The sequence below is a fragment of the Rhinatrema bivittatum genome, chromosome 18, assembly GCF_901001135.1.
Source record: "Rhinatrema bivittatum chromosome 18, aRhiBiv1.1, whole genome shotgun sequence".
Lineage (NCBI taxonomy): Eukaryota > Metazoa > Chordata > Amphibia > Gymnophiona > Rhinatrematidae > Rhinatrema > Rhinatrema bivittatum.
Genome location: NC_042632.1, coordinates 30,035,427 through 30,061,853, shown reverse-complemented (window position 1 = coordinate 30,061,853; position 26,427 = coordinate 30,035,427). Strand labels below are relative to the sequence as shown.

The window sequence follows — 26,427 nt, the reverse complement described above, 5'->3', positions numbered from 1 at the left end:
AACTCCTAACACGATTTGAAAAATGACCCTGTTAGGAACCTAAATCAAAGCAATTGCAGGTCTAACTCTACACCCCTAATTTTTATGGCCCTAATTTTAGGTGAATTTTCAGTCAAAAACTTTGGCTGCTGAAAATTTAGGAGCTCAGCTTTTTTTGAATATCAGACTTATGAAGTTTAACCCAAACTCAAACAATCTGTGACTTCTACTGAGCATCCTACTGGATATGCCATCCTGGCCTAAACTGGGTTCATTCAGGTCCTTCTCCCCTCTGCCTGGGTATGCTACGTAGAATCCATGAGATCACCAGGGCCTAGGGTTGCTCAGATGTTTTCCATCGAAGACAAGAAGCGAAGGGCGGCAGGAAGAGTGAGTCTGTCAGCTTATGCCCCAGCAGCTTGCAGAGCACACAATGTTATCTTATTTGTTTATTTTAAATTCTGAAAGTACTCTGAGGTTTAATGCTAAGACTGCTTCCTTTGACCTCTGCCTGGGTGTTCAGCTTGTGACCTCTCTCATGCCCTGAATGAGCAGCAGCTCACGTTACAGCCAAGGCCCATCCTTCTGCCTATGCATCTCTCCCCCTCCGGTTCCATCTAATAAGCTCAGCATCTGAGAACTTTCTCCGGTCAGGAGTGTTATATACATCATAAGCAAAGAAAACGGCTTTGAATCAAGGCTTTGATTCTCGTCATGCCTGAAAGAAGAAGCTGGGTGAGCTTTGGAAAGTAAAGGTGGGGAAATGGTGGTGGTTGTTGTTTATCTTTGTACATTGAGAGGAATTTCCTCAAAGATTCACTGCCAAAATAAACAGGAAATGCGGCAGTGGTTTTCTCTGTTTGTCTTTCTTTCAGTTCTTCACGTAAAGTAGAATGACTGTCATGTTATTTCACTTAGATTTATATAAATGTTCAGCAAACAAATTGTAGGAGATATTGTAATCCCCCTCTTTGGAGAGCTCCCGGAAAGCAGGCCCACTGTCTCATCCGAATCTCCTTTCTCCCCCTCTAACACAGCCACAACTTCACTGGGGTGCCAGGGTTCTGCTGGCAGGGAGGACGAGCCCTCAGGGACCTAGGCTCACGGGAGTGGGGACCCTTGATCAGTCTGTCACGTTCTCCTTGGTCACTCCCACTAACGTACCCACTCCTGGATGTCTTGACAGCTGTTTCATTGGACTAGAAAGAAACAGGATGGACACTTGGAATGGTGTTCGAAAATATATATTTGACCAATGTTTTGCTAAGTTGCAGTAAATTGCGTATGGGTTAAACTTCATAAGTCTGATATTCCAAAAAAGCTGAGCTCCTAAATTTAGGCACCTATTAGGAGGAAATTCCAAAATCTTCAACTCTCTTGGTGCAATCCAACAAAACTCCAAGTGCCTTATCCTTCTCACTCCAATCCCTCAGTCAGTGTCACTTCTTGGTGTCAGGAAAGTCAGAAATAATTTGCTTCTCCTTTGGGTGGTAGGAGATTGATGGTAAAAGGTTTCCTTCCAGCAAAAATGAAAAACTAAAGTCTTCTCACTTAATTCTCTCTTCAGGTACAAATTGCTGCTGGCCCTTCCCTCCTCTAGAAGTAGGGGTGAATTCCCTCTTGATCAGGAACAGGCCTGAAAACTCAGCAGAAAAGACAAAAACTTCTTTCAAGAATCTCTTCTCCTCTCTCCACGGATAGTCCCTTCCCATGTCCTGACGGCGCTGGCAAAGAAGGGACCGCACTAATCCACTAATTAGGCCATGAGGACTCTCTCCTTCTCCTCCAAATCAAAAAATACCACTATCAGCACCCTGCACAGCCAAGGCAGAGGTGGCAATCCCAGCAGCCTGGATGAGGGAAATCTTAGGGATGGTCTGAAAAATGCTGGTCCATGTACTGAGCTAAGGGCACCTCTAATGGTAAGGGATCAGAGTATCCTTTCCAATACCTTTTCGTTGGACTAATTTAATACATTTGCAGGTGGGACCATACTGCACACTGCCATTCAGAAGACCCACTTTCTGCTTCCTGGGTCAGGAGGGACTAGCGGGAAGAAAGTCCCAGTCATCGTGCAACACCTAAAACCTGACATCTAATATTTATTTATTTATTTTATTTAAAAACTTTTCTATACCGTCGTTAAGTTAGCTAACCATCACAACGGTTTACATAAGGGCACAACAATGAAACATATGGGTAGTATAGATTACAAATTGGTTATGTGCCATCATAGTACGGTAACATTTCATAATTTTAAACTAAGTGTGTATGTTAAGCTTGTTTGTTGGGAACATGTTAGGCGGTTTGGTTTTACCATTACTATGAATAGGCAGAGTTAAGGCCAATGCTTGCTGGGTTCTGGAAATAGCTCTGGTGTAAGACCCCCAGCCAAGGACTGCTGCTGCAACGACGAGGCGAAGTGAGTTAGAAGGAGATATAAAAGAAGGCTTATGGTGCCATAGTCCAATCATAGTCCAATAGAGAGCAGTCTTGTTTGAGCTTGAGGTCCAAAGGAGAAGGAAAGGTAGATTTTTGTTGGAAAATATGCACTTTCAACCACACTGCAAACTCATTCCTTGGGAGTGGGTGTTTAAGTCAAGGAAGGAAAATGTATGTGCGTGGATGCCATTTTAATATGAAACGCACTTTTCCAGCAACTGCCTACCCACAGAAAAAGCAGATGCAAGTAATCATACGTACTTTGTACCATGGCAAGTTTCAAAGTGAAAGGATGCACATACTTTGGCTTTGGAAATTAGTGCAAAGTCCAGGAATAAAAGGTATGGGTGTGCTAATGTGAACATTTTAAAAATGACCCCCCCCCCCCCCCCCATCCGATGGGGCCTGGCCTATGGATCAATGACGAGTTTTGTGCACTGCAATGCAGAAGATCTGGACTCAAATCCCAGGCTCTTGAGGATGAGGGTGCTGAGGAGGCAGTGTTCACATTCGTGGGGATGGGAGCTTCGGCCATCCTGCAATGGTGACACCTAGTGGCCAGATTTAGAGTTGCTTTTAGGCGGATGTTGGAAGGAGCTGTGGTCTGTGCGGTCTCTGGCTGAAGACGGTTATGGCTAAAGACGGTTACTGCCGTTGCTGGGTTGAGTTGGAAGAAGGATATAAGGATAGTGTGAAAAATGCCAAGTAGTTACAAATTAAGTCTTATGTTGTCATAGCCCAATAGAGCAGTGGGTTCCCAACCTGGGGTCTGTGAGACTATCCCAGAAGGTCCTGCAGAAGAAAGTTTATCTAGGGAGAAAATAAGCAGGCTGCTGCTACCTGTGATTAGTTGAGCTGCTACCACAGGTGAGGCCTATTACGGACCTGAAAATGTCACCCCATGTTGCTGCAGACCAGGAGGGGAAGGGACAGAGAGAGGCTATTCCCAACCATTAGAATCCTAAAAGCCACACTGCCACATGTTTAGCGGAGGTGGGAAAGACAGGCACTGATTGCAGCCCTTGAGAATCATACCCCACTGCTATGCATAGTGAGGATGTGGGGAAGAGAGGGACCGATTGTTGCTATCAGACCCTGTGCAGCCTCTGCTGCACACTGAGGAAAGCAGAGGAAAGCTGGGTTGTCATAGCAACGAGAAGCAATTCCCACTACTGCCACCAGCTCTGCCACTGGCTAAGAGAGGGAGAGGAGAGCTGCACCAAAAGAGTGAGTAGAATGGCTCAAAGGAGGAAATGGGATTTGGGGTGACATTATGAGGGGAACGACAGAGGGGAGAAGGACTGAAGGAAGAAATGGAGGATAAAGAGGGAGACAGGAATCTATTATTGACCTGGTTAAGGGTAGTGAGAATGGATGGCAGCCTATCAGGGGAGAGAGGGATAAGACCCCCAGGAACCATGGTGGAGAGAGAGGGAATAGGACCTCCATGGACCAGGAGGGAAGGAGGGAGAGATGGCTGCTAGAGATCAAGGAGGAGGGAGGGAAAGACAACAGCCAGGTGTTGATATGACATTAAACACAAAACTTATTTAGGAGGCTCACAGGCAGGCATGGAGATCTCCTTAACCTTCTTCCTGTAGAAAAGCAGACTCTTGTTTTGCTTTTTCTAAAATCGAAATTATTTTGTGGCTATCATTTTCTGAATGCATTTGTAAGAATCCTATACGAAAATAAAAATATAAAAGGAAGGCAGGCTAAAAGGAGGTCGATTTTCAGGGAGGGCTTGTTTCAAACGTTTTATGTGGGTAAACACTTGTTTACCTACGTAAAAAGGCCATTTTCAAAATTACTGTTCCCCAACATTGAGGGTAAGAGAGCCTACGCTGTGAACAGCATGCAGATCTTTACCTGCGGGGGAAAAAAGGAGCAGGGCTAGGCTGGGAGAGAGAAAGGACATGCAGAGATTACATTTTGAAATCCTGGTGCACACGTTCATGCATGTACTTAGCACCTGCCTCAAAGCAGACGAAAAGTGCGCAGGAACAAAGGTCCTGGCTTCCTGCGCCAGCCCGAGTTTTCCAATGCTTCCCTTTGAGAATCCGATTGCAGGTCTGCAGGTGCCAGCGCCAATTTTCTGCCAGGCCATACCAAGCTGCCAACCTGGAGCCTTGGCTTCCTGTGCCCCATCGCAGTTGGATTGGAAGGTAGAATGGCCTCAGCCTTCAGTTGTGAGGGTAATTTTAAACAGCTTTGGAAATTCCCATCCCTCTATATTCAGTTTAGATCAAAGGCTTATGCATTCGGAACGATTCTGGAGTGCATCTCATGGCTTCTTTTGTTATGGCACGCAAAAATGAAAGAGAAGCGGGTGGGGTCCACGAAACCTTTTGAAGCTGAAAAGGCAGTTTGCGTTCCCTGAAGGATTGGGAACCCCTGGAAGCCCAAAGGAGCAGCAGGAAGCCGCCAGGTTATAAAACAAACAAAAGCATAAATCCTGGTCTTCTCAGTTAGACCAAGGTTTGTATATTATTCTCATAACTTAGGAGAATCGTTGCAGATGATGGTGGGAATTGGTACATAATCCCCGTGCATGGGTGAGCTATTGCAACTTTATCATTCATCTCATGTGCTTTAATGGACAAGATAGACTCATATTTCTTTATATTTTATTTTTCTCACTTTCTTTAATATTTTGGCTTAGGTCCACTTTGAACTATTTTTGTTTTTTCCCTATGCATTCATTTTCTATTTCTTTTTATTTTCCATAGGGTGAACTGATGATGATCTGCAAAATGACCACTTCTTTCTTCGCTGCTTAAGCCATGTACCTAAGGAGCCTCAAGGCCATGACCTCACTATGCGGTGAGGACATAGACATTGCTGGTTGGCTCTCTGCTATCCATCTGGAAAAGTATCAAAACAACTTCAAACAGCATGGCTACCACACAGTCAAAGATGTCCTCTCCCTGGATAATGAGGCTCTCCAACAGATTGGTATCACAGCTACTGGTCACAGAAAAAGAATCTTAAGTCGTGTACGGCACATTTCTAGGGAAGATGAAACTCAACTGGGTGCTCACTCAGAGAATCTGGAAAATCCAAGTAGTTTCCGGGCATCTGGGGATGATGCGGGTTGTGGCAGTGGTGGTGGTATTGAAGTACTCCCAGCTCCCACTGAAAAGACCGAAAATAATGCCGGTTTTATCATCTCCAGCCTAAATGCAAATATGGAGAAAAAAGCCACGGAACCCATTGCCAAACCCGTTCCAAAACCTAGAACGGTCTTCCATAAACCACTTCCGGCAGTGAAGCAGGAGCAAGTTCTTGCCCCAACCCCGGTTGCACGGACATCGGTACCTTCACAACTAGTTGCTTCTAGCTCTGGAGGTAGCTCTAATGACTCGGTATTACTTGAAGGATTTGCTGCGGACAAAAGCAACACAAATCTCGAGGATTTTGACTGCTACGTGGAACCATTCACTGAGGACATGGAGAGGGGCTCAAATGAGGTCACTGTTCAGGCTGTATCCTCAGGAGATGGGAAACCTTTACATTCTGTCACCTCTGTCCCTTCACAAGCGCAGAAAGCGAGCCACCTGCCTTCTCTACCAAACCACAACCTCTCAGGTCAGACACAGACAAGTGAGCAAGAAATGGTATCAATGTCTTTGTCATCCCCCTCCAGCCCTTCTTCACCTCAATCGATGATACAAATGATATCCAATGAAATTTATTGTGGCATTCCCTACTTGGTCAAATGTTCAGAGGGCGTAGACATCGTAGCGAATGCACTTACTCCTGATCCACCCGGACGAGAAGCAGCCTCATCAGAGAAATCAGAGTAAGTTTCAAAGTTTGGATGTTTATTGAGAAGTGTTCTCCCATCACGCTGTGTAAGTACTTTTGCAAAAATGCATTTAACAGAAAGAGTATAATATGAAGCAGAAAAGAACCTGGCAACCTATAAACAAAGTAACATTTTAATATCTGACACGATATTGAAATCAACCGCCATATAAGGAAATACAGTGTTTGCTCACTATTTTAGAAGGATTATCACTTTTAACTACATTCAAGTGCTGTTTTAAGTCATTAGAGAGAAGATTGGAAAATGCTGTAGGGGTGAATTTGATGAATGTAAGACCAGGGCTTTTTTGTAGGGGATATTTGCTGATACCCACACCTTTTTCCTCCACCTGCTTAACTTGCCCTGTGGTCCCTCAAAAATTAAAAAAATGCACCCTGCATGTGAGTACTGGCACCTTTTGGTCCAGACAGAAATCACTGTGTAAGACTCAAATGCAGTTCTTAGTGTGAGGTCCTGGTCCTTGTTCTTGGTCAGGATTGCCTGCTGTAGTGGCAGTACTCAGAGTCCATGGGAGTGGAGGGAGGATTGTACTGAATCTAGTCATTTTCTTGTTGATGTTTCTTTAAGAGTGATCAATACAAGCAATGATGTTGTGTGTACTTGTTGACGGTACATGACCATGACATTGGTCTTAGTATGTAACGAGATAAAATTGTTTTTCAGTAGGCCATGTTCTGTTAGCAACTCCAAAAAATGGTTTCAGGATCTTTTGTTGAAAAAGCTGATGGCTATGATGGATTGATCCCACTCTTTCCAAAAGAAAAATGTACCTTTTATTTTCAGAGTTAAATTCTTCCATATTGGTGCCTCTAAGGAGAATTTGTATGGGATCTTTGCTATTCCTTGTACCTCCCTATGAAATCATTTTAGTGGCCCACAGCACTGGGTTATTAGTTTTGTTCATTCCATCCAGCACTGTTAGTTTCCAGCAGCTCATGCCCCAGATCCACCCACTGAGGCTTTTCTCCATGTATATTTACCTTTGCACAATGTGCAAGATGAAAAGCCCAGTAGTAGTACCTGGGGCATGATAGGTCCAGGCCTCCTTCCTCCCAGGGTGCCCACAAAATCATTTTTCTAAGTTTTCTTATCCCATAATCATTTAGAATGTAGATTTCTCTATCTGATTAAAATAATTTTGCAGAATATACAAAAGAAAGTGAGAACACACTTGATTTATCTGTACCTGTGGGATCATTTTAATCATATTAATCCTACCTAACAGTGAGGTAGGCAAGTCCACCCGTTTTTCCACATTGATTTTAATTTTTGTATCTTTGATTTAAGCCCTGTGTCAGGAGAATCCCCAAATATTTCGATGTATTTACTGCATTTACTAGAGAGATTCATGGCGTCTCCCTCACACTCCTAGAGCCTCCCAGTTTTAGTTAATTCAGATTTTGACCAGTTAAACAAATAATTCTATTATTTCCTCAGTATGAGGGAGAGAAGAAGGCAAATCCTCCAACATTAACAATAATCCATCTGCACAAAGAAGGAATGCTTGCTCTCCTTCTCCAATCCTGATTCCTGTAATTTGTGCTGTTTGTCTAATTTTAATCACTAATGATTCAATAGCCATGGCAAACAACAGCGATGACAAGTAGCACCCTGGCATGCTCTTCCTAACCTAAAAGTTTGGGATGCTGTTGCATTCGCAGTAACCTTTGCTATTGGCTCCTTTTGCATTGTTTTAATTCAATTGATAAATTGATTTAAAAAAAAAAAAAAAAGACCACATTTTTCCCTAATTCCAAACAGTATGTTGGGAATTATTAGAAAGGGAATGGTGACTAAAACGGAAAATGTCATAATGCCTCTATATCGCTCCATGGTGAGACCGCACCTTGAATACTGTGTACAATTCTGGTCGCCACATCTCAAAAAAGATATAGTTGCGATGGAGAAGGTACAGAGAAGGGCTACCAAAATGATAAGGAGAATGGAACAGCTCCCCTATGAGGAAAGACTAAAGAGGTTAGGACTTTTCAGCTTGGAGAAGAGACGACTGAGGGAGGATATGATAGAGATGTTTAAAATCATGAGAGGTCTAGAACGGGTAGATGTGAATCGGTTATTTACTCTTTCGGATAATAGAAAGACTAGGGGGCACTCCATGAAGTTAGCATGGGGCACATTTAAAACTAATCGGAGAAAGTTCTTTTTTACTCAACGCACAATTAAACTCTGGAATTTGTTGCCAGAGGATGTGGTTAGTGCAGTTAGTATAGCTGTGTTTAAAAAAGGATTGGATAAGTTCTTGGAGGAGAAGTCCATTACCTGCTATTAATTCAGTTGACTTAGAAAATAGCCACTGCTATTACTAGCCACGGTAACATGGAATAGACTTAGTTTTTGGGTACTTGCCAGGTTCTTGTGGCCTCTGTTGGAAACAGGATGCTGGCCATAATGGACCCTTGGTCTGACCCAGTATGGCATGTTCTTATGTTCTTAAACAGGAATTCTACTTTGTCAAGGATAGGAGACCAGTATATCCCTCTGAGACATGCTTGTCTCCCATATCAAATATGATGCACTCTGAGTATGATCTGCAGAGAATCTACCTGCAATAAATCCCACCTCCCCTGGGTGAATTATGTTTGGAGCCTTTGTGCTATTATTTTTGTTAGTATTTTTAAATCCTCATTAGGGAGGGAAGTGGGTCTGTAGCTAGAACACTCTAAGGGGTCTTTCTCTTCTATAGGGATGAGCATCAGAATAGTTTGATGTATAGTTTGAGGGAGATCCTTCCTCTCCATGCAATCATTAAATAGGTTTTGTTATTTCTGGAGCCAGAACACCTTGAAACGCTTTATAATATTCAATTTTAAAAACCCATCCTTCCATGGGGACTTACAATTTGGCATGCATTTAATAACATTCTGTGGCTCAGTTTCCCCAAAAGGAGCCATGAGGTGAGCACTCTTCCCAGGAGAACTATTTAGAAAATTCAGAACCTCGCAAAAGTTGTAAAATCCAAAATTTCTGATGGATTGTTATGGTTTTGAGGTGTTGGAGTGGATTCTTGGGTAATGCGGTGATGACCACTCCCATGGAGAGGAGCCCCGTGAGTAACCGCAGTACTAGGCTGGACTCGAGACACGCAAACACAGAAGCTGTGTCTTTTATTATACAGCTGGATGATACCACCAGAGGTGGCAGTAGTGAGCTGATCCAGTAGTAGCAATCCAGGGACCCTTGGCAGAGGAGATCCATCTCACTATGGTAGATGTTAGCAGCACACGATAGTATAGGGATTTCCGGTTGCAGGGTCCCAGTGCTGAGCTGTAGATGAGACAGATTGACAAAGGTTAGATTACTCACTAACGGGCTGATACAGTAAAGTCCGTGGGAGAGCAAGCAAACGCCCACTCTCCCGGTGTGCGCACAGGCCACTCTCCTGTGCACGCGATTCAGTATTCAAATTAGGGCCGGCAGTAAAAATAGGTAAAAAGAGGTGCTACGGACACTAGCGTGTCACTAGCGTGTCCCTAGCGCCTCTTTTTGGACAGGAGCGGCTGCAGTCAGCGGGTTTGACAGCCGACGCTCAATTTTGCCGGCGTCTGTTCTCAAACCCGCTGACAGCCACGGGTTCGGAAACTGGACGCCGGCAAAATTGAGCATCCAGTTTTCAAGCCGCGAGCCGACTTCAAAATTTTTTTTTTTTTTTAAACTATTTGTAACTTTCGGGACCTCCGACTTAATATCTCCATGATATTAAGTCGGAGGGTGCACAGAAAAGCAGTCTTTACTGCTTTTCTGTGCACTTTCCCGGTGCCCGGAGAAATTAGCGCCTACCTTTGAGTAGGCGCTAATTTCTGAAAGCAAAATGTGCGGCTTGGCTGCACATTTTCCTTTCTGAATCGCGTGGGAATACCTAATAGGGCCATCAACATGCATTTGCATGTTGCGGGCGCTATTAGGTTTGGGGGGGTTGGACGCGCATTTTTGACACCTTACTGAATAAGAGGTAACACTAGCACGTCGAAAATGCGCGTCCAATCACGGGTTAACAGTGTGCTATGCCGGAGCGCACTGTACTGTATTGGCCTGTAATTTGGTAGCTGTATAGATGGAGATCCCAGCAGGCAGAAGTAGTTGGATTACAGGCACCAAGCCAGGGAGAGCAGGCCCTCGAGGAGCGAGTACCTGATCCCAGATAGGTACCTGAAAGAAAGCAAAGGACCCACGAGGAGCAGGTACCCAGGTTAGGTGAATACCCCGAAGGGCAGAGAGAGCTTCCAGCGGCAGCACGGAAGCGGCAGAGTAGCTCAGACTGGAAGCATTCCAATCCTTGCTAACTTGATTCCCGCCATGACGTGGATAAAGACGTGGGTGGAGTGCACGCGCGTGCACCCTAGGAGGCTCTCAGGAGAAACATGGCGGATAGCCTTGCCATTGCCGTTCCGGGGATGCCGGAGAGAGCGGCATGTAGACACGGCAGTAGCCATCTTTCCAAGGCTAGCGGGGGGAGCAGAGAGAAAGGTGAGGCACAGAGGTTGAAGCTGTCTGAGACCCACAGATGCAACACGGATGAAGGATCTGAAACTATTGAACACAAATTTTACTAATCTGCTCTGGATCAGTTTACTTTAGTTTTAAATTAGCATCACTTACTGGAATAATCCTATCCTTCTCCTTAGATAGGCAAGCATTTTACCCCTCTTACAATATTTCTGAAAATATAGTGTTTACATCATGTGCGGAAAGCTGCATATTCCATTTTTCTTTGTAAAAATTCTATTCAGTTCATATTTCAGCTGGATCTGCTTAGTCAAGTGGGCTTGAGATGGAAATCTATGATGCATTCGTTCACTTTACTTCCCTTGTCAAATTTAAAATATCCCCGTTATCCTCCTGCAATATAGCTGAAGCTTGAGATACTAATAGCCCACAATTGACTGCCTTATCTGCTCCCAAATGGTCTGTACACTGCGGTCTTTTTGTATCATTTTCTTTAAAATAATTATCTAGAGCATGAGTCATTGCACCACACACACTTGATATGTTTTGTAGACTGGTATTAAGGCATGATCTTCTGAAGGCTGGGGTGGAATACGTAAACACCAATACACAGAAACCAGAGCACAATCTGAGATTCCCCCTGCTTCACTTTTAATTCCCTCCATACTCCCTTGAATAGAGTCCAATACCATAGCATATCAATTCTTGAAAAAAGATTTATGCCTCCCCGAGAAAAAGGTATAGTCTCTCTGTGTCAGGTGGTACAGTATCATTCATACTTAACATAACAGTACTCCTTGTAAGATCCTTCTTGAAACATGATGTGGTAGTGTATTTTGACCAGATTTATTGACAAAAGAGTCTAACGCTAGGTTAAAGTCCCCCTAATAATAATGTTCTTGCGGTTAATATTTTTAAGTACCCTAAAATGTTTTTCAGCAGGAGAGAGGAGCTACATAATCTGAGCTGGGACTATAATAGGAAACCAGAAATATAATTCTCCCAACAAATATCCCAGCCCAGCTACCTTCTGGATCCATAAATACTTGCTAAGATTGAAAACTCACACAGGGACGATAATTTTTAAACTGGCGTGCAGGCGTGCATGTGCGCATACTCGTTTGCCCACACACAGGGACACCGCTATTTCATAGCATACGCACTTATATGCACACATGTTATAAAACAACCTGGCTGCACGCACAGGTGCTCTGAATTTTAAGCGAGCGCGCGCCTATGCGCGCAAATCCCGCTTGTACTTCATAAGTGGGGAGATTTTAAAGGATCACACACTGATGCATTTGCCAGTTTTACCAGTTAGTTCCCAGTTCACCCAATTAACAGATAGGTCCTCCAACCCCCGCTGGTTTGATAGCCTGTACACCCCCAGTCACCCCAGACCCTTTAAGCCCCTCCGAAATGGCTCGTTTTGGGTTTTTTTTTTTGTTTTGCTGACACACCATCCATAGCAGAAGTAATGTTACGCAGAAGTAATGTTATGCGATCCGGTGCACGCCGGGGGCCTCGGCGTGCACCGGATCGCGTAAGTATTTACGCGCAAATTTCTGATTAGAGTCCTGAAATGCCCAGGCCCCGCCCCTTTTTGAGAAGTTAGGCGATGTGCACGCAGCGGCATTGACGCGCGCTTTTGGGTGCCTTTCAAAATCTGCCCAGCGAGTGCAAGCCTGACATATTCGCGCGGCCCCCTAATTTCAGTGCTCGTCGGGCTTTTACAATTCACCTTTAAACCTATTAAAAATCTCTGTGCCTCTTTTCTTCCTCGTGACGGAGCTGCTATGCATCTGTGGTCACCCACTGATGCCTCAGTTTATGTTCTAGCAGAGTTAGATGCAGTTCATGGAACAAAACTATCTACCACCAAAGAATTTAAGCTCCTTAGGATTGATAATTCCATTCATATTCCAGGAGAAAATTGTATACCTTTGCACACTCATATTGGGTTTTGTCATATATTACTGTTCCCAAGAGCTTCATATTCTTTCTCATATAAGTACAAGATGAAATAAAATGCCAGCTTGGCAACAAGTTTAAACTCTTCCTTCTCTAAATTGGTTTTCCAGCCTTCTGCCCCTTCCTTCCCTTAAACTCTCCCAGCCAGCGCCTTGTAATCCACCCATTCCATGTTCAATTTTTCCTTACATTCTTACGCCCGCACCTCCCAACGGAAGCCGTGCAACCCTTGGAGAGGTATCCTGTCCTCATTTTCTTGATGTTGTTTACAGCTAACATTTCCTGGCACTGAGTCATTTCACAAACTGCAAACCTTAAAATGTATATTTTCATTCACCTACCAAGATGCAACGTTCAACGAATCAGGTAGCTATGTCACATCTAATCTTTGCATTTGCAGTTTCAGCTACCATTTAACAATTTTCATATTGACTTTTAAATTTCAGCTAAACTGGCAACGGTGGTTTATTTGGCTTGCAGTATCTCAAACTCAAGCCCATGAGTTTGTCCACATATGCAGCACTGTGTTTGAAAGGATGTCATGAGCTTTCCTGAATTTGGCTTCAGTCTGATGCTACTTGGTTGTAGTTGCACCCTCAGTGCCAACATCATCTTGACCTTCAGACACGTGACATTACATTTTGTGCCAATTAATCTGAGATTCACAAATCATTTGAATCCTGATGCTCGCATAGTGCCTGAACACTATCATATATGGAAATTGAGCTCCACCCCTCTCTCTGTACTCTCCAGCTCTGTCTGCCCCTCTCTCTCTCTCTGAATTGTCCAATCCCCTGTTACCCAAGCTCAGCCTGCACTCTCTACTACCACACTTCTCAATTTCATACTTCCTACAGTATTTCCCTGTCCTTGGACGGGCTTTTACTACTAATTAAAATATAATTGATTAATATAGTGATTGTTTCAGTGATTAGACACAGTTTCTAAAGTAGCACAGTGGATTATTGACCACAAGTTTGCACAGATTTAATTCAGAGCAGTCAATGTAAATTCAGACCTCTTAATTATGAGTTAAAGTTTGTTTTCTCATCACACTAGCAAGCAAAAGTTGAAGGAGATGAGTAACTTCTTGCTGTGAAGACATTTACATCTGTGTGCAGATCAGGAGGGCTTAGCAGTTGGGCCCTGGTACCTTTGGTTAGTGTCCGTTTGCACTGAAGATCAGGCAGGGATGCAGGAGGGACTCTTCTGGTCCCAATAATATTATCTGTTGGGTGGAAATTCTCTCATGTCAAGCTCTCTCTGATGATGAGCTTTTGGGATCCTTTGTTTCACTTACTTTTATGCAAGTGTATAAGCATACTACATGTACTGTCCATGTATATGGATGAGGGCCAAGCACAGCTCTCTAATTGGGAGTTTTATACTTTTTTTATAAGAAGTGAAGAGTTCTTATGACCTGCATGGTCAAAAAATGACATTAGCGATAAGAGTCCTCCAATCTCTTTGTTTCAAGCTCTTTGTATCCAAGCTGTTTATTTCAAGCAGAGCTAACAGTAGAAAGAGTGGTGGCAGTGCTAAGGATATGTTTTACAACCTAGTTATTCTTTCTGCAAGGCCTGCATTTCTCAGTTTTGTCTCATATAGAAGAATGTCCTTAATGCTTTGCTGTCCTTCTTCGTTTCTTTGGTTAAGAACATAAGAAATTGCCATACTGGGTCATACCAGTATGTTGTGTATTTGGATTTTCAGAAGGCGTTTGACAAAGTCCCTCATGAAAGGCTTCTAAGAAAATGAAAGTCATGGGATGGCAGGCAATGTCCATCAAGCCCCAGCATTCTATTTCCAAACGTGGACAATCCAGGCTACAAGTACCTGGCAAGTACCCAAACGCTAAGTAGATCCTATGCTACTGATGCCAGTAATAGCAGCGGCTATTCCCCAAGTCAACTTGATTAATAACAATTAATGGACTTCTCCTCCAGGAACTTATCCAAACCTTTTCTTAAACACAGCTACACTAACTGCACTAACCACATTCTCTGGCAACAAATTCCAGAGCTTAATTGGGCAGTGAGTGAAAAAGAATTTTCTCCGATTAGTTGTAAATGTGCCACATGCTAACTTCATGGAATGCCCCCAAGTTCTTCCATTATCCAAAAGAGTAAATACCCGATTCACATTCTAGACCTCTTATGATTTTAAAGACCTCTATCATATCCTTCCAAAGCCATCTCCAAGCTGAACAGCCCTACCTCTTTAACCTTTCCTCATAGGGGAGCTGTTCCATCCCCTTTATCATTTTGATCACCCTTCTCTGTACTTTCTCCAGTGCAACTATATCTTTTTTGAGATGTGGCGGCCAGAATTGTATTCAGTGCTCAAGGTGTGGTCTCACCATAGAGCGATACAGAGGCATTATAACATTTTCTGTTTTATTCACCATTCCCTGCCTAATAATTCCTAACATTCTGTTTGCTTTTTTACTGTCACAGCACACTTAGCAGACGATTTCAATGTATTATCCACTAAGATGCCTAGATCTTTTTTCTGGGTGGTAGCTCCTAATATGGAACCTAACATCGTGTAACTATAGCATAGGGGGTTTTTTTTTCCTATATGCATCACCTTGCACTTTTCCACATTAAATTTCCTCTGCCATTTGGATGCCCAATCTTTCAGTCTCGCAAGATCCTCCTGCAATTTATCACAATCCGCTTGTGATTTAACTACTCTGAATAATTTTGTATCATTTGCAAATTTGATTACCTCACTCATCGTATTCCTTTCCAGATCATTTATAAATATATTGAAAAGCACCAGTCCAAGTATAGATCCCTGAGGCACTCCATTGTTTACCTTTTTCCACTGAGGAAATTGACCATTTAATCCTGTTTCCTGTCTTTTAACCAGTTTGTAATCTGCGAAAGGACATTGCCTGCCATCCCATGACTTTCATTTTCTTAGAAGCCTTTCATGAGAGATTTTGTCAAACGCCTTCTGAAAATCCAAATACACAACATCTACCAGTTCACTTTTATCCACATGTTTATTAACCCCGTCAAAAAAATGAAGCAGATTTGTGAGTCAAGACCTCCCTTGGGTAAAACCATGCTGACTGTGTTCCATTAAACCATGTCTTTCTGTATGCTCTGTGATTTTGATCTAAAGATCAAAAGCACTGAAGTCAGGCTCACTGGTCTGTAGTTTCACGGATCGCCCCTGGAGCCCTTTTTAAATATTGGGGTTACACTGGCCACCCTCCAGTCTTCATGTACAATGGATAATTTTAATGATAGATTACAAATTTTAACTAATAGATCTGAAATTTCATTTTTTAATTCCTTTAGAACCCTGGGGTGCATACCATCCAGTCCACACAAAACACCTTTCTTTAAGATATGCACAGAAATTATTCCTACACTTCCATCCTGAAAAAGAAGTTTTGGGGCCTGGGTCCCTGCCGTGGCCTTCCCAACCCCCTGCTGGAGTCCCCATACAGCCATACAATATAAAGGCACAGACCATGCCTGAGGGAGGTGCAAAAGTGAAGTCACTTTGCTGCTGGCCTCAATGTGGCTGGAGTAATTAATAATCCTACCTTGCATTAGGACAGGAGTGAACAGGCATCACGTCTGCTCTTTGGACCCCCAGGGGGATCCACACAGGGGTAAATAGAGGCAGGGATCCTCCCTGGCCCCAGCAATTCTTTCCGGGGCTGGTGGAGTGTTGTAGGGTGGGATGAAGTCAGAGAGGGCTGGGGGGGTGAAGGAGGTCACAAAACCTTGAGGAGGCCTATTTTAATAATTCTTTTTGTTTTGGGATGCTTTTTGGGGGGAAAGTTGTTTTTTTTTTTGTTTTTTGTTAAGCAAACCAAACCAAAATAAAATCATTAAACTAACTGAAAAAATACCCAAAGAAAAACAGCTCTCATAACTAAAAAAACAAACAAACAAAAATCTTAGGCCTCCACATCGCTAATAAATATATTTTTGTGATATTATTTGATAAAGTTAAAGATGAAAGTTTGATTCAGGTGCTGTAGTTTTCCTAGTTTTCCTTAAGGGTATAAAAGTTTTGGTTTTTTTTAAATGTCAAAATCATTGCTTTGTAGCTGTGGTAGCCATCCAGCTTTGACAGCTAGACTAAATATATTCTGTCTGAAAGCTCCTAGAAGCGAGTAAAAGGCACAAAGGTATTTTGGTCACCTTGTGAAAAAGGGAGGGCATTAATGAGTCATTTATAGTGACTCCTAAGCTCCAAATCTTTTTTTCAGGTAACGATAAATACTAAGGGGTTCATTTTAAAAACCATTGGGATCTTGCAGGTCTGAGGGTGCTTGATACCTGCAGGCCTACAGGCACATTTTCAAAGAGAAACTCCCTGAAGGGTTTCCCTTTGAAACTGCAGAGCTGGCTGCCGCCACAGATACTGACTGTGCAAAGCCTGTGCTCTGAATCATGCATGGGAGTTTCCAAATGAAATCCAGGCGCATTGTCTGCCGGCTCCGCCTTTCCCCTTTGCAGCATGGGGAAAGAAGTACCCATGCCGTGAAGCAGAGCTCATGCGTTTCCCACAGAGAGGAAGCATCGTTTTTAGCCTTCACTTTTACCCGGGTAACTGCTTAGTTACTGGGGTAAAATCTTTGAAAAGAAATTGTCCTATAAATATTTTGCCACATATCTCCTTTTCCAATCCGGTTTTTAGCTCTATTCACCCTCCACAGGCCAAAAAAGATTTGGACTGAATTAAGTCTAAAAATGATGAATCTAGTTTTATACAATTTGTAAAATCATGTAACTTCTATTTATTTCTGTTAAGTGGGTTTTCATTGGAAAGTTTACAGCTTAACTTGATTTGAAAACATTTGCTTCCGAGTCCTAAAAGTCTCCTGCTGGAGTAGTTTTCTAATTCAACCTTCGAGTCACATGGTCTAATTACATATCTGGGTCCGACAGGTCCTGGAGTGCTGCCGCTCCGTGTGTCGCTCTTTTCTGTATGCTTGCTCCACAGGACTGTGTGCTGCTTGTGCGGAGTTTGAACTGCGATATTCTGGTAACTATACTGGCCCTCTGCCCCAAACCCATCCTGGGGACACCACGGCCAGTCATATTGTCAGGATTTCCAGCCTGACTGTGGATGAGATAAATTTGCAGATGATGGGTCTCCAGTGCATGCAGGTTTCTCTCGCACATACTCATAGTGGATATCATAAAAACCTGACTGACTCTGCAGTCCCCAGGACTGGTTTGGGAAGCCCTGCTGTAGGTTACGAATCCTTTTATTGGACTAGCAAACTGAGGGCCTCATTTTCTAAAGTTTCGTTGGCCTGCGAAACTTTAGAAAACTGTTCTAATTGGGGGCGGGGGTCGAAGGGGGGGGGCGGTCCTGTGCTAGCCGGCAGCGATCACACCGCCGCGGTGTGATCGCTGCCGGTTTCGCACCCAATAGCACCACCATAAAAGGTGTAGCTATTGGGCGCGAAGTAAGACGCGAAAAGGCCCTTACCTTTTCATCGTCCACAGAGTCTTTGCGGAGTCAGCCCCGGTGACGCCCCGACTCCTCCTCTTCCGGGGCCGACTCCGCCCCGATTTCGGTAGCGCAGGCTGCGATAGCCTTGGTAAATAGGGCCCTAAATTGATATAGTGTAGGAGCTTTTGACGAATACATGGATTCTTTCTTTAGCTGTGTGCACATTTTATTTTTAGGTAAACAAAGCATTTTTCCTATAGATACAGCTGAGTCAGCTGAGTGCATCTGGCCCTCTGAGCCGGATTTATCAGGTATTTTTAAAATGTGAAAAACTCCTAAGCCTTTTACGGGTTGTGCATAGGAAAGTTACCAGGTCGTATGAGGGCAATCTTCAAACAGTTACACCAGGGCAATTAAGCAGTTACCTGGGTAAAATTGGTGGCTGATAATTGCTCTGTAGTTTTCAAAGATCCCCATTTCCATACATAAAACACTGCTTTACCTGCAGAGATGGCTTTACAAGTCGCCCTCAAAGTGAGCAGTGTAGCACGGTAAATAAAATCCTTTCTTTCTCCCTTTGTCGTATGGGCACTTTCCTTTTTGTAATCAGGATGGGTCTGGGTCTCTGGTTTCCACTTTCCTTTTGTTGCTGTTCTGCTAAGTCATATTTCCAAGGAGTGGAGGAGCAGCTTTGTGTTCAGAGCACTGAGCTGGGAACCTCCCTGCTGATCCTGGTGACTTTGCACAAGTCACTAAACCCTCCGTTCCCTTAGGTTGTCAGCCAAAGCCTCCTGTACCTGAGCTTGGATTTAGAAAAGAAAGTAATTGAAGTTAACACCCCTGTCTTCTCTGCTCCTTCCCCACATCTGTCTCTGACATTGATCTTTCCTTTATTTTCTCTCTTTTGTGCTTCTCTTATTTACTCGTAGCTTGATTTCATCTCAGCTCCCTCGCCCTCCCTCTACAGGCTCCCTCTTTCTTCCTGTCACCTGCCTACCAGATTTCCATCTCCCACTCTCTCTCTCTCCTCCCAGTCAAACCAGTCCGAGCTCTCGCTCTGCCGTCTCTTCCCCCTCTATCTTTCATCCCCCTCTCTAGTCTCCCATTTCCACCCCCGCCCCAGCCCTCATCTGCCTTCCTCTGACTTTCATTTTCTCACCAGCCCCAACTCCGTTACTGTCACTCGTCCCCTCCTGGCATCCAGACCCTTTCTTTTTTTCTCACTCCCCACCCGACTTCTCATTCTTCTTCTTTCATCTCCTCCTCAGCTCATTTTTACTTTGCTCTGCCCCCTCATCTCTTCACCAGTGATGCTCCTTCCCTGTCACTCAACCTCTTCATGGCCTCCAGCCCCTTCTTCTGTCTCTTACCCCTTTTCACTATTTCCCTTCTCTCTCTCACTCACTCCCCAGTCCCCCTTCACAGATTCACACCATCTCGACATCCTCTCCCACCTTTCCATACCCTGTCTCACACACTTCATCCCATCTAGCACCCCCTTATAAATACATACTGCCCACCCACCCTTAGTACCCACTGCCCCCAATCCCTGAGTCTCTCAGTCTCTTCCCCCATCCTCATTCAATCACTGAGTTCTCCCCCATCCTCGTCCCCACTTAATTACAATTCTTCAAGCCATATTTTTGGGGGCAGGGACACTTTCTACCTCTGGCCCCCTCTCCCCCATAGCGATACCACTGCACTAGTCAAATCCCCTTCCTCTCATCCTGGGCCCCCTCCCAAGGTTCGTACCCTCTCTCTCTCACACCTCCCATTGCCAGGATCACCCCCCCCACCTCATTCCCCTTTCAGTACTCCTCCTCCCCCTTTTTACAACTCACTTTCTCCGTGCCCTGGGGGAGTACCTTGAGCCATCCCCTCCTCCTCTGCAGCCAGCAGCGGTGGTGATCATGACCATGGGGGGGGAGGGGGGAGGGAGCACGACCTCCTGCTTTTCCAGGTCAGGCTGGCGGCAGTGGGGATCACAGCCATGGGGGAGGGAGTGGGATGCATCATTTCCAGTCCAGGGTGGTGGTGACAGTGATTGCGGTGTCAGCGCAGGTGGGTACAGGATGTGCTGACGGTGACTGTCATTTGGGGGAGGGGGTGTATGGGGAGGGAGACAGAGACGGCATACGCGCAACATTTCCGGCTTGGACTGGCGGTAAATGCCAGGGGCGGGAGAAAATCAGCGGCGAGGATGAGGGTTTCAGGTGCCTGCTTCCCTGCTCTGCACCCTCGCTGGCAGTAGGCACAGGTGGCTGCTCTAGAAAGCACAGGCTCGCTGTCTGTGTCAAATTTTGGGTGGCGCACCAGTGTGCCATGACCCCCAACCCCCCCCCCCCCCCCCCCGATTAAGAAGCAAAGCTCTAGGGCGCGTAAAGAGTCGCATTGGACCCGCAGTTAAAACAGTGAACAGGACTCTAGTGACATCCGAAATTCAGCTTTACGTTTGGTTCAGAGCCCTTCAGGATGAGAGGTGAATCCTAGAAAGGAAAAGAAGTGGCTGAAATGATGCAGGAAGTGGGAAAACAGTCTGTGCAAAAGGGGCGGCTGTGCCGAATTATGATAATATTCATTTTGTATCCAAACATGGTATCAAAGCATTTTGCAATCAGAAATACACTTCAGAAATACTCATGGGGTTACATCAACTGATGTTTTAGGCTTGAGCATTGTTTAACTATTTCTCCGTTGGGTGGAGAGGAAAGCAAAATATTATTATTATCATTGCACAACTGTGCTTGGAAGACTGAAACAGGTAAAGATAAACATTGTCGTCCGTTGTCTTAGCTTGCCAAGAGATATTTTAAAGTTAGGGGGGTTTTTTAGCAATAGACAGGAAATACTCTGATGCCCCTTGGTCAGAGACCCTCAGGGCTGTGTAGATGAGCTGAGTGAGGTGAACCAGGAAGGACATGGATGGTGCTTTCCTGTTCTTGTTGCTGCAGGAAAGGGTGGAGGTTAGTATGCATCTGTCCAGGGACAATCACAGGAAGTCTTGATCTCACTGTCAACCCTTTGATATGGGCTCTGCATCATCCATTAAAGGAGCGGTCCATGCTTTAAATATATCAGTTTCAAGAAAACAAAGCTTAGTACCTGATCTTGTCAGATGGGGTTGGGTACTACTTGGAGGCTATAGAATTAATAAGAATTAACACTGCTCCATCTTAAACGTTTTTTTTTTTCCTCCCCCTGGTCAGAAGCCTATCTCCTATTAAACAGGACATAACAGAGCCGATCCCATGACTCGGGCTGCAACCTTCCACACTGTAGCATAGGCGATTGGGTTCCAATCCTCGTCCATGGGCTGGTAGGGCCTTGGTGTTGGTGCAGTCGGACCAACGGAGAGAGGGAAGACGATGGATGATGCTGTGGTAGTCCTGCTGAAGGCTCACCTCTGAGGAGACCTCTTTCTGGCCATTAGGGGGTGGCAAGTGTCTGCAGAGCCATGTCATCTGGGGTAGGGGGGGTTAAAGATGGTAAGTTTAAAAAGGGGGAGGAAAGCAAAAATATTAAATAAGCAAATGATATATCAAGGGATTTGTAATGGTTTAATATTGATTCCTTCTGAAAGTTTGAAATCTTAGAGGTCAATATTCAGTGGGCTGGGGGACACATAAGTGTTCTGCTGAATGTACCCAGCTATACTTTCCTTGGTAATTTTAGGGCAATTAGTTTTCGGACTAGACTTCCCCAGCTGACTTTCATTGGGTAGCGCTGAATATCGACGCTCGCTGGCTAAAATGCAGTCATTGCTCCAGAACTCCCTCCAGCAGGGACCACCTTCGGTGACCGAAAGGGTGGGTAAAATCATTCTGCAGCCCCGGTACAGGGCTCTTTCCCCTGGGGAATAGCAAGAGCTTTGGAGCCCAAGGGCAGACTCACACACCGAATCAACTGTCCTCTCCCAGATTGTGTTCCAAAACAGAGAAAATAATGTATTTTAAAGTCTAGAAATAAAAGTCCATAGGAGACAGGAAAAATCAGCACATAATCCAGTTCACCCAAACAGTAGATACAGCTTCTTAGTCGATTCACAGGAACTGACAGTGGTTACTCACTCTTCTCTCATGCAGCTTGAGTCACCAATTAAAAGAAATCTCTGACAATCTACTTCAGGGCCTCGTTCTTCCTCAGTCCCCACAGAAAGACAGGGAACCCTTTCGCCTTTCTCTTCTCCAGAACAAGGATTGTTGTCCCATGGACTAAGGGAAGATCCCTCCAGCTGATCTGAACAATGTGTCAGAGAGATGTAACAGGCCTCTCCCAGCAGATCAGTGCAGCCCCAAGGACAGGCAGCACACTGAGGATGCTCCTCCTGAGCTCCATACCAGACATCTTACCCTCACAAGAATCTTCTCAAAATTCACAGAGCTCCTCCAGTGCCGCGTGGAAGACGCTCTTATATTCCATACCAAACCCATCTCCTCTGGAGGAAGGAATCTCCTATCCTTCACTCCTTTAACTCATACCTCATGAACTTCCCCTGACCCTCCCTCTACTGAATGATTCTACATTTTACTAAATGGCACATTTCTAATCCACCTAGACAGGGGTCATTCGGGTAAAAGGTTACCTGGGTAATGTTTCACCCAAACTGAAATCTCAGGCTTGGTTGAAATCTCAGGTTCTAGAGTCTCCTGTTCTCTGATGTTAAACTGGATCTTTTGGTTGGAAAGTCCACATTGCAGCAAAAATAAAATCTGTATCCCCTTCTCCCAGACAGGAATGGTGACAAAAATTCCTCCCAACAAAACTTCTTTTCAACATCAACTTTCTCTCTAGCAAAAGGAAAATGCTGTCCCTTCCTGTATTGTAGGATAGGGGCACAGATCCTCTTTTTCCTGCCCTTCTCTAGGCAGGAGTAAAAATGCTCCCAAAGGCAGACACGGGAATCCACAAAACTCTTCAAGAAATAGACGCCTCAAAAGTGCTCCAACCTGAGACCAACCCTACCAGACCAATTGGGTATCAGGCTCTGGGGCCTGAAGTTGGGACACCCGTCTAGAGTCTCCTTCTCCTCTAAACTCCAAATCAAAATCCCTCTCTGTCTGCTGACAAATCTGAGCAGCCTCACTGAAGGTGCTTGTCAGGGACAGTCTGCTCGGTCTCCCTACATCTTAACTAAAAGGTGAATTTTAAAAGCCCGGCACATGCAGCAATATAGGGGAGGCGCAAAAAAAATTGGGCTTACGCTCACTAACCCTATTTGAAAAGCACCCAGATACACGCATAAAACCCACTGTGTACTCATCTGCAAAGTTTCCTAAAAGGTGCAGGATGTGGGCCAGGCATGGGTGTTTTGGGGCCTGGCCAAGAGATGTGCACTTAAGTACTTATACACCCTGGCATGCACCGAAGTCTTCTACTATGGAGGACGTGTATGTAATAAGATAAAATGATCAAGCCATTTCTGAGGGGTTTAAAGGGTCTGGGGTAAGTGGGGGGAATCTAGGATCTCAAACCAGGGGAGTTTGGAAGACCTGGCTGTTAACTGGGTGAACTGGTGGAAAAACTGGTAAAATGTGCAATGTTAAGGACAAATGCCCCTTTTAAAATTTCCTGACTTATTTGTTAGAAGCAGGATTTGCACACTCATGTGCATGTCCACATAAAATTTGGCACACGATTCTGCACAGCCAGGCTATTTTATAACATGTGCACATATATGTCCACAAGTTATAAAATGGCCATGTCCCTGGGCATGCGCCCACACACACATGCCAATGTGCGTCCGCACGCTGGTTTGAAAGTTAAGGACCTCTAGTGGAGACCTAGGGGGGTCTCTACATAAATAAGAGAAGGATACATCAAACTTATGACTCTCAGAAGATTAAAACCACTACTAACGCCCACCAACTTCCGCTCAGTCTTACAAGCCTTAATCTTTTCCAGTACCGACTATTGTAATGCCCTCCTACTGGACCTGCCATACACCACAATAAGACCATTACAGATTCTACGAAACACAGCGGCAAGAATTTTAACTGGGAAAAGTAAAAGAGACCATATCACTGAAACCTTAATAGAATTACACTGGTTACCCATTGAACAAAGAATACAATATAAAGCTTTATGCACCATTCATAAATTAATTCACGACGAAAAAGCAGAGTGGCTGAACACAGCCCTCCACGTACATACCCCCCACAGAAATCTAAGGTCAGCAAACAAAGCACTGCTAACTATTCCGTCAGTCAAAACAGCCAGATTAACACAAGTAAGGGACAGGGCCCTATCCCTAGCAGGACCTATAATATGGAACACCATGCCGGTAGAAATCAGATTGGAAAGAGTCATCAAAATATTCAGAAAAAATTTAAAAACATGGCTATTTAAGCAAGCATACCACAAAGAGAATCGAGAGTAGAACCCAGGGAAATGTTAGTTGCGGTCAGGCAAACTCCCACACACACACACCTTTCTTCTTAAAGTGTGTCTTCTCTCCTATATTCTAAATTCTTCTTTTTATTTTAAACAACAAAGAACTAGAGTTAAGTAACACCAATCTTATAGCGGAGTTAGAAAAAACTAGACATGACTTATAACACTCACCAAATAGTATTTATTATGATATTATGTTACAGTATTTTTTTATGGCATCTGTTTAAGAGTTAGAATTCTAGACAGTTTATACAACATAGTTTTTGTGCCTTATTGTGAACTGTTGTGATGGCACCTGCTTAATGACGGTATAGAAAAGATTTTAATTAAATGAATAAATAAATAAGTGTCCTTGAGAAATTCTTCTTCAAGTAGAACAGCATTAGCAAGAAATGGAGTTTCACCAAGATTAGAATCAGTGCGGAATACCGCTTTATGGAGTCAAATAATGATTCAGTTTCACCAAGACCAGTACATACTTCATCAATGCCAGCATCAGTACGAAATGCCAGGTCACAGATACTGGTAACAGTGGTCACCACAGCTCATCTGAGACTACGCTCTGTGAGGATCTGTTTCAGGGAGAACCTCATCATTGATTCATAGAGCCAAACTAAGACAAGAATCGGTAAGGAAGCTCATTGGTGAGGAATGCTGTTTTACAGAGTATCATTCTCCAAAGTCAGACTCAATAGAGAAGGTTATGTCACTGACGGAAGATACTACATCACTAATGGTATCAATGAGACATACTTCTTTCTGAAAACTGGCACCAGTGAGAGATCCTGCTTCAGTGAGACCATTATCGATGGAGAATACTACTTCACGTAGACCACCATCATTGAGGAATTCTGCTTCACAAACAGAACACCAATGGGAACTATAACTTCATGATGACAGCTAGCATTAAGAATATTGCTTCACTTGGACCAGTACCGGTAAACAATCCTGCTTTACCACAATCAGCAAAAATAGAAAAATTTGCTTCATCAAAATCAGAACTGATGGTGGGAATCATGTCACATAGAATAACAATAGTTAGGAAAACTGTTTCATTTTAAAGCTCCTGCTTCAGCAAGAATACTACCAGCTGAGTCTCCTTAGAGCCTCACTGAATAAAAATATCACCCACTTGTCTCAGTGATGAAAGACTAGAGCAGGTTTTGATGAAGCCGAAGTACCTGTCAGTGCGCGTCCCTTGAAGTAGGGTTTCCTATTGGTACAGGTCTCAGTGAATCAGTAGCCTTGTTGAGGATGATCTGCATAAAGACGGTTCACAAACGCAAGCAATAGTGAGCAATTCTTCTTCATTGAGGTCACAAACATATGCGTTAACTTCAGTGAGCAATGGTTTTTCACAGTGTCACCCAACAATAATCAATTATGTGTCATCCAACAATAATCAATTATGTTTCACCAAAGCCAGTGCAAACAGAGAACATGACTATAGTGGCCCTATTCCATTGGGTAATCTAGCAACATCATCAAAATTAGAAATCTTGCTTCAGGGCCTGCCTATTAGCTCAGTGGAAAGTGCTGTGCATTGCCATCAGGAGGGTTTAGATTCAATTTCTGGGCCCAGCCTTGGCTCCCTGAGCCAGCCAAGGCTGGGAATGCTGAGGAAGTAGCATTCACAGCCCAAGCAGGAGGAATTCTCAGCCATCACTCAATGGCAACAGCAGCTAGTGGCCAAACTTAGCATCCAGATTAGGGAGCCCAAGTTTGTGCCACCTGGTCGAAGACTGTCATTGTGATGACTGGGCTGAGCTAAATGTTAGATACAAAAATAGGGGGAAATATCCCTTATGAATGTAGACTCATGGCATTGCAGTGCAAGAGAGGATGATTCTGACTGAGTAGAAGTCCAAAAGAGCAGGAGAAAACTGCCAGGTCAAAAAAGAAAATCTTGCTTTTATAAG

General features: G+C 44.1%; 1 protein-coding gene across 9 annotated transcripts in view; it reads left to right on the top strand.

Annotated features, from left to right (window-relative positions):
- Window positions 1–26,427, top strand: part of ARAP3 (ArfGAP with RhoGAP domain, ankyrin repeat and PH domain 3) — a 125,101-nt gene that overhangs the window by 14,579 nt on the left and 84,095 nt on the right. For 8 of the 9 annotated variants that reach the window (XR_003853334.1, XR_003853333.1, XR_003853335.1 and 5 more), the window contains exon 2: window positions 5,151–6,223. Coding sequence is in view for 4 of the 9 variants with exons in the window: in XM_029583254.1 (XP_029439114.1) it covers window positions 5,205–6,223 (1,019 nt within the window). In the remaining 5 variants the exon portion in view is untranslated. Of the gene's footprint in view, window positions 1–1,546; window positions 1,902–5,150; window positions 6,224–26,427 lie in introns of all 9 variants that reach the window. The other variant, XM_029583253.1, reaches the window with a different exon arrangement.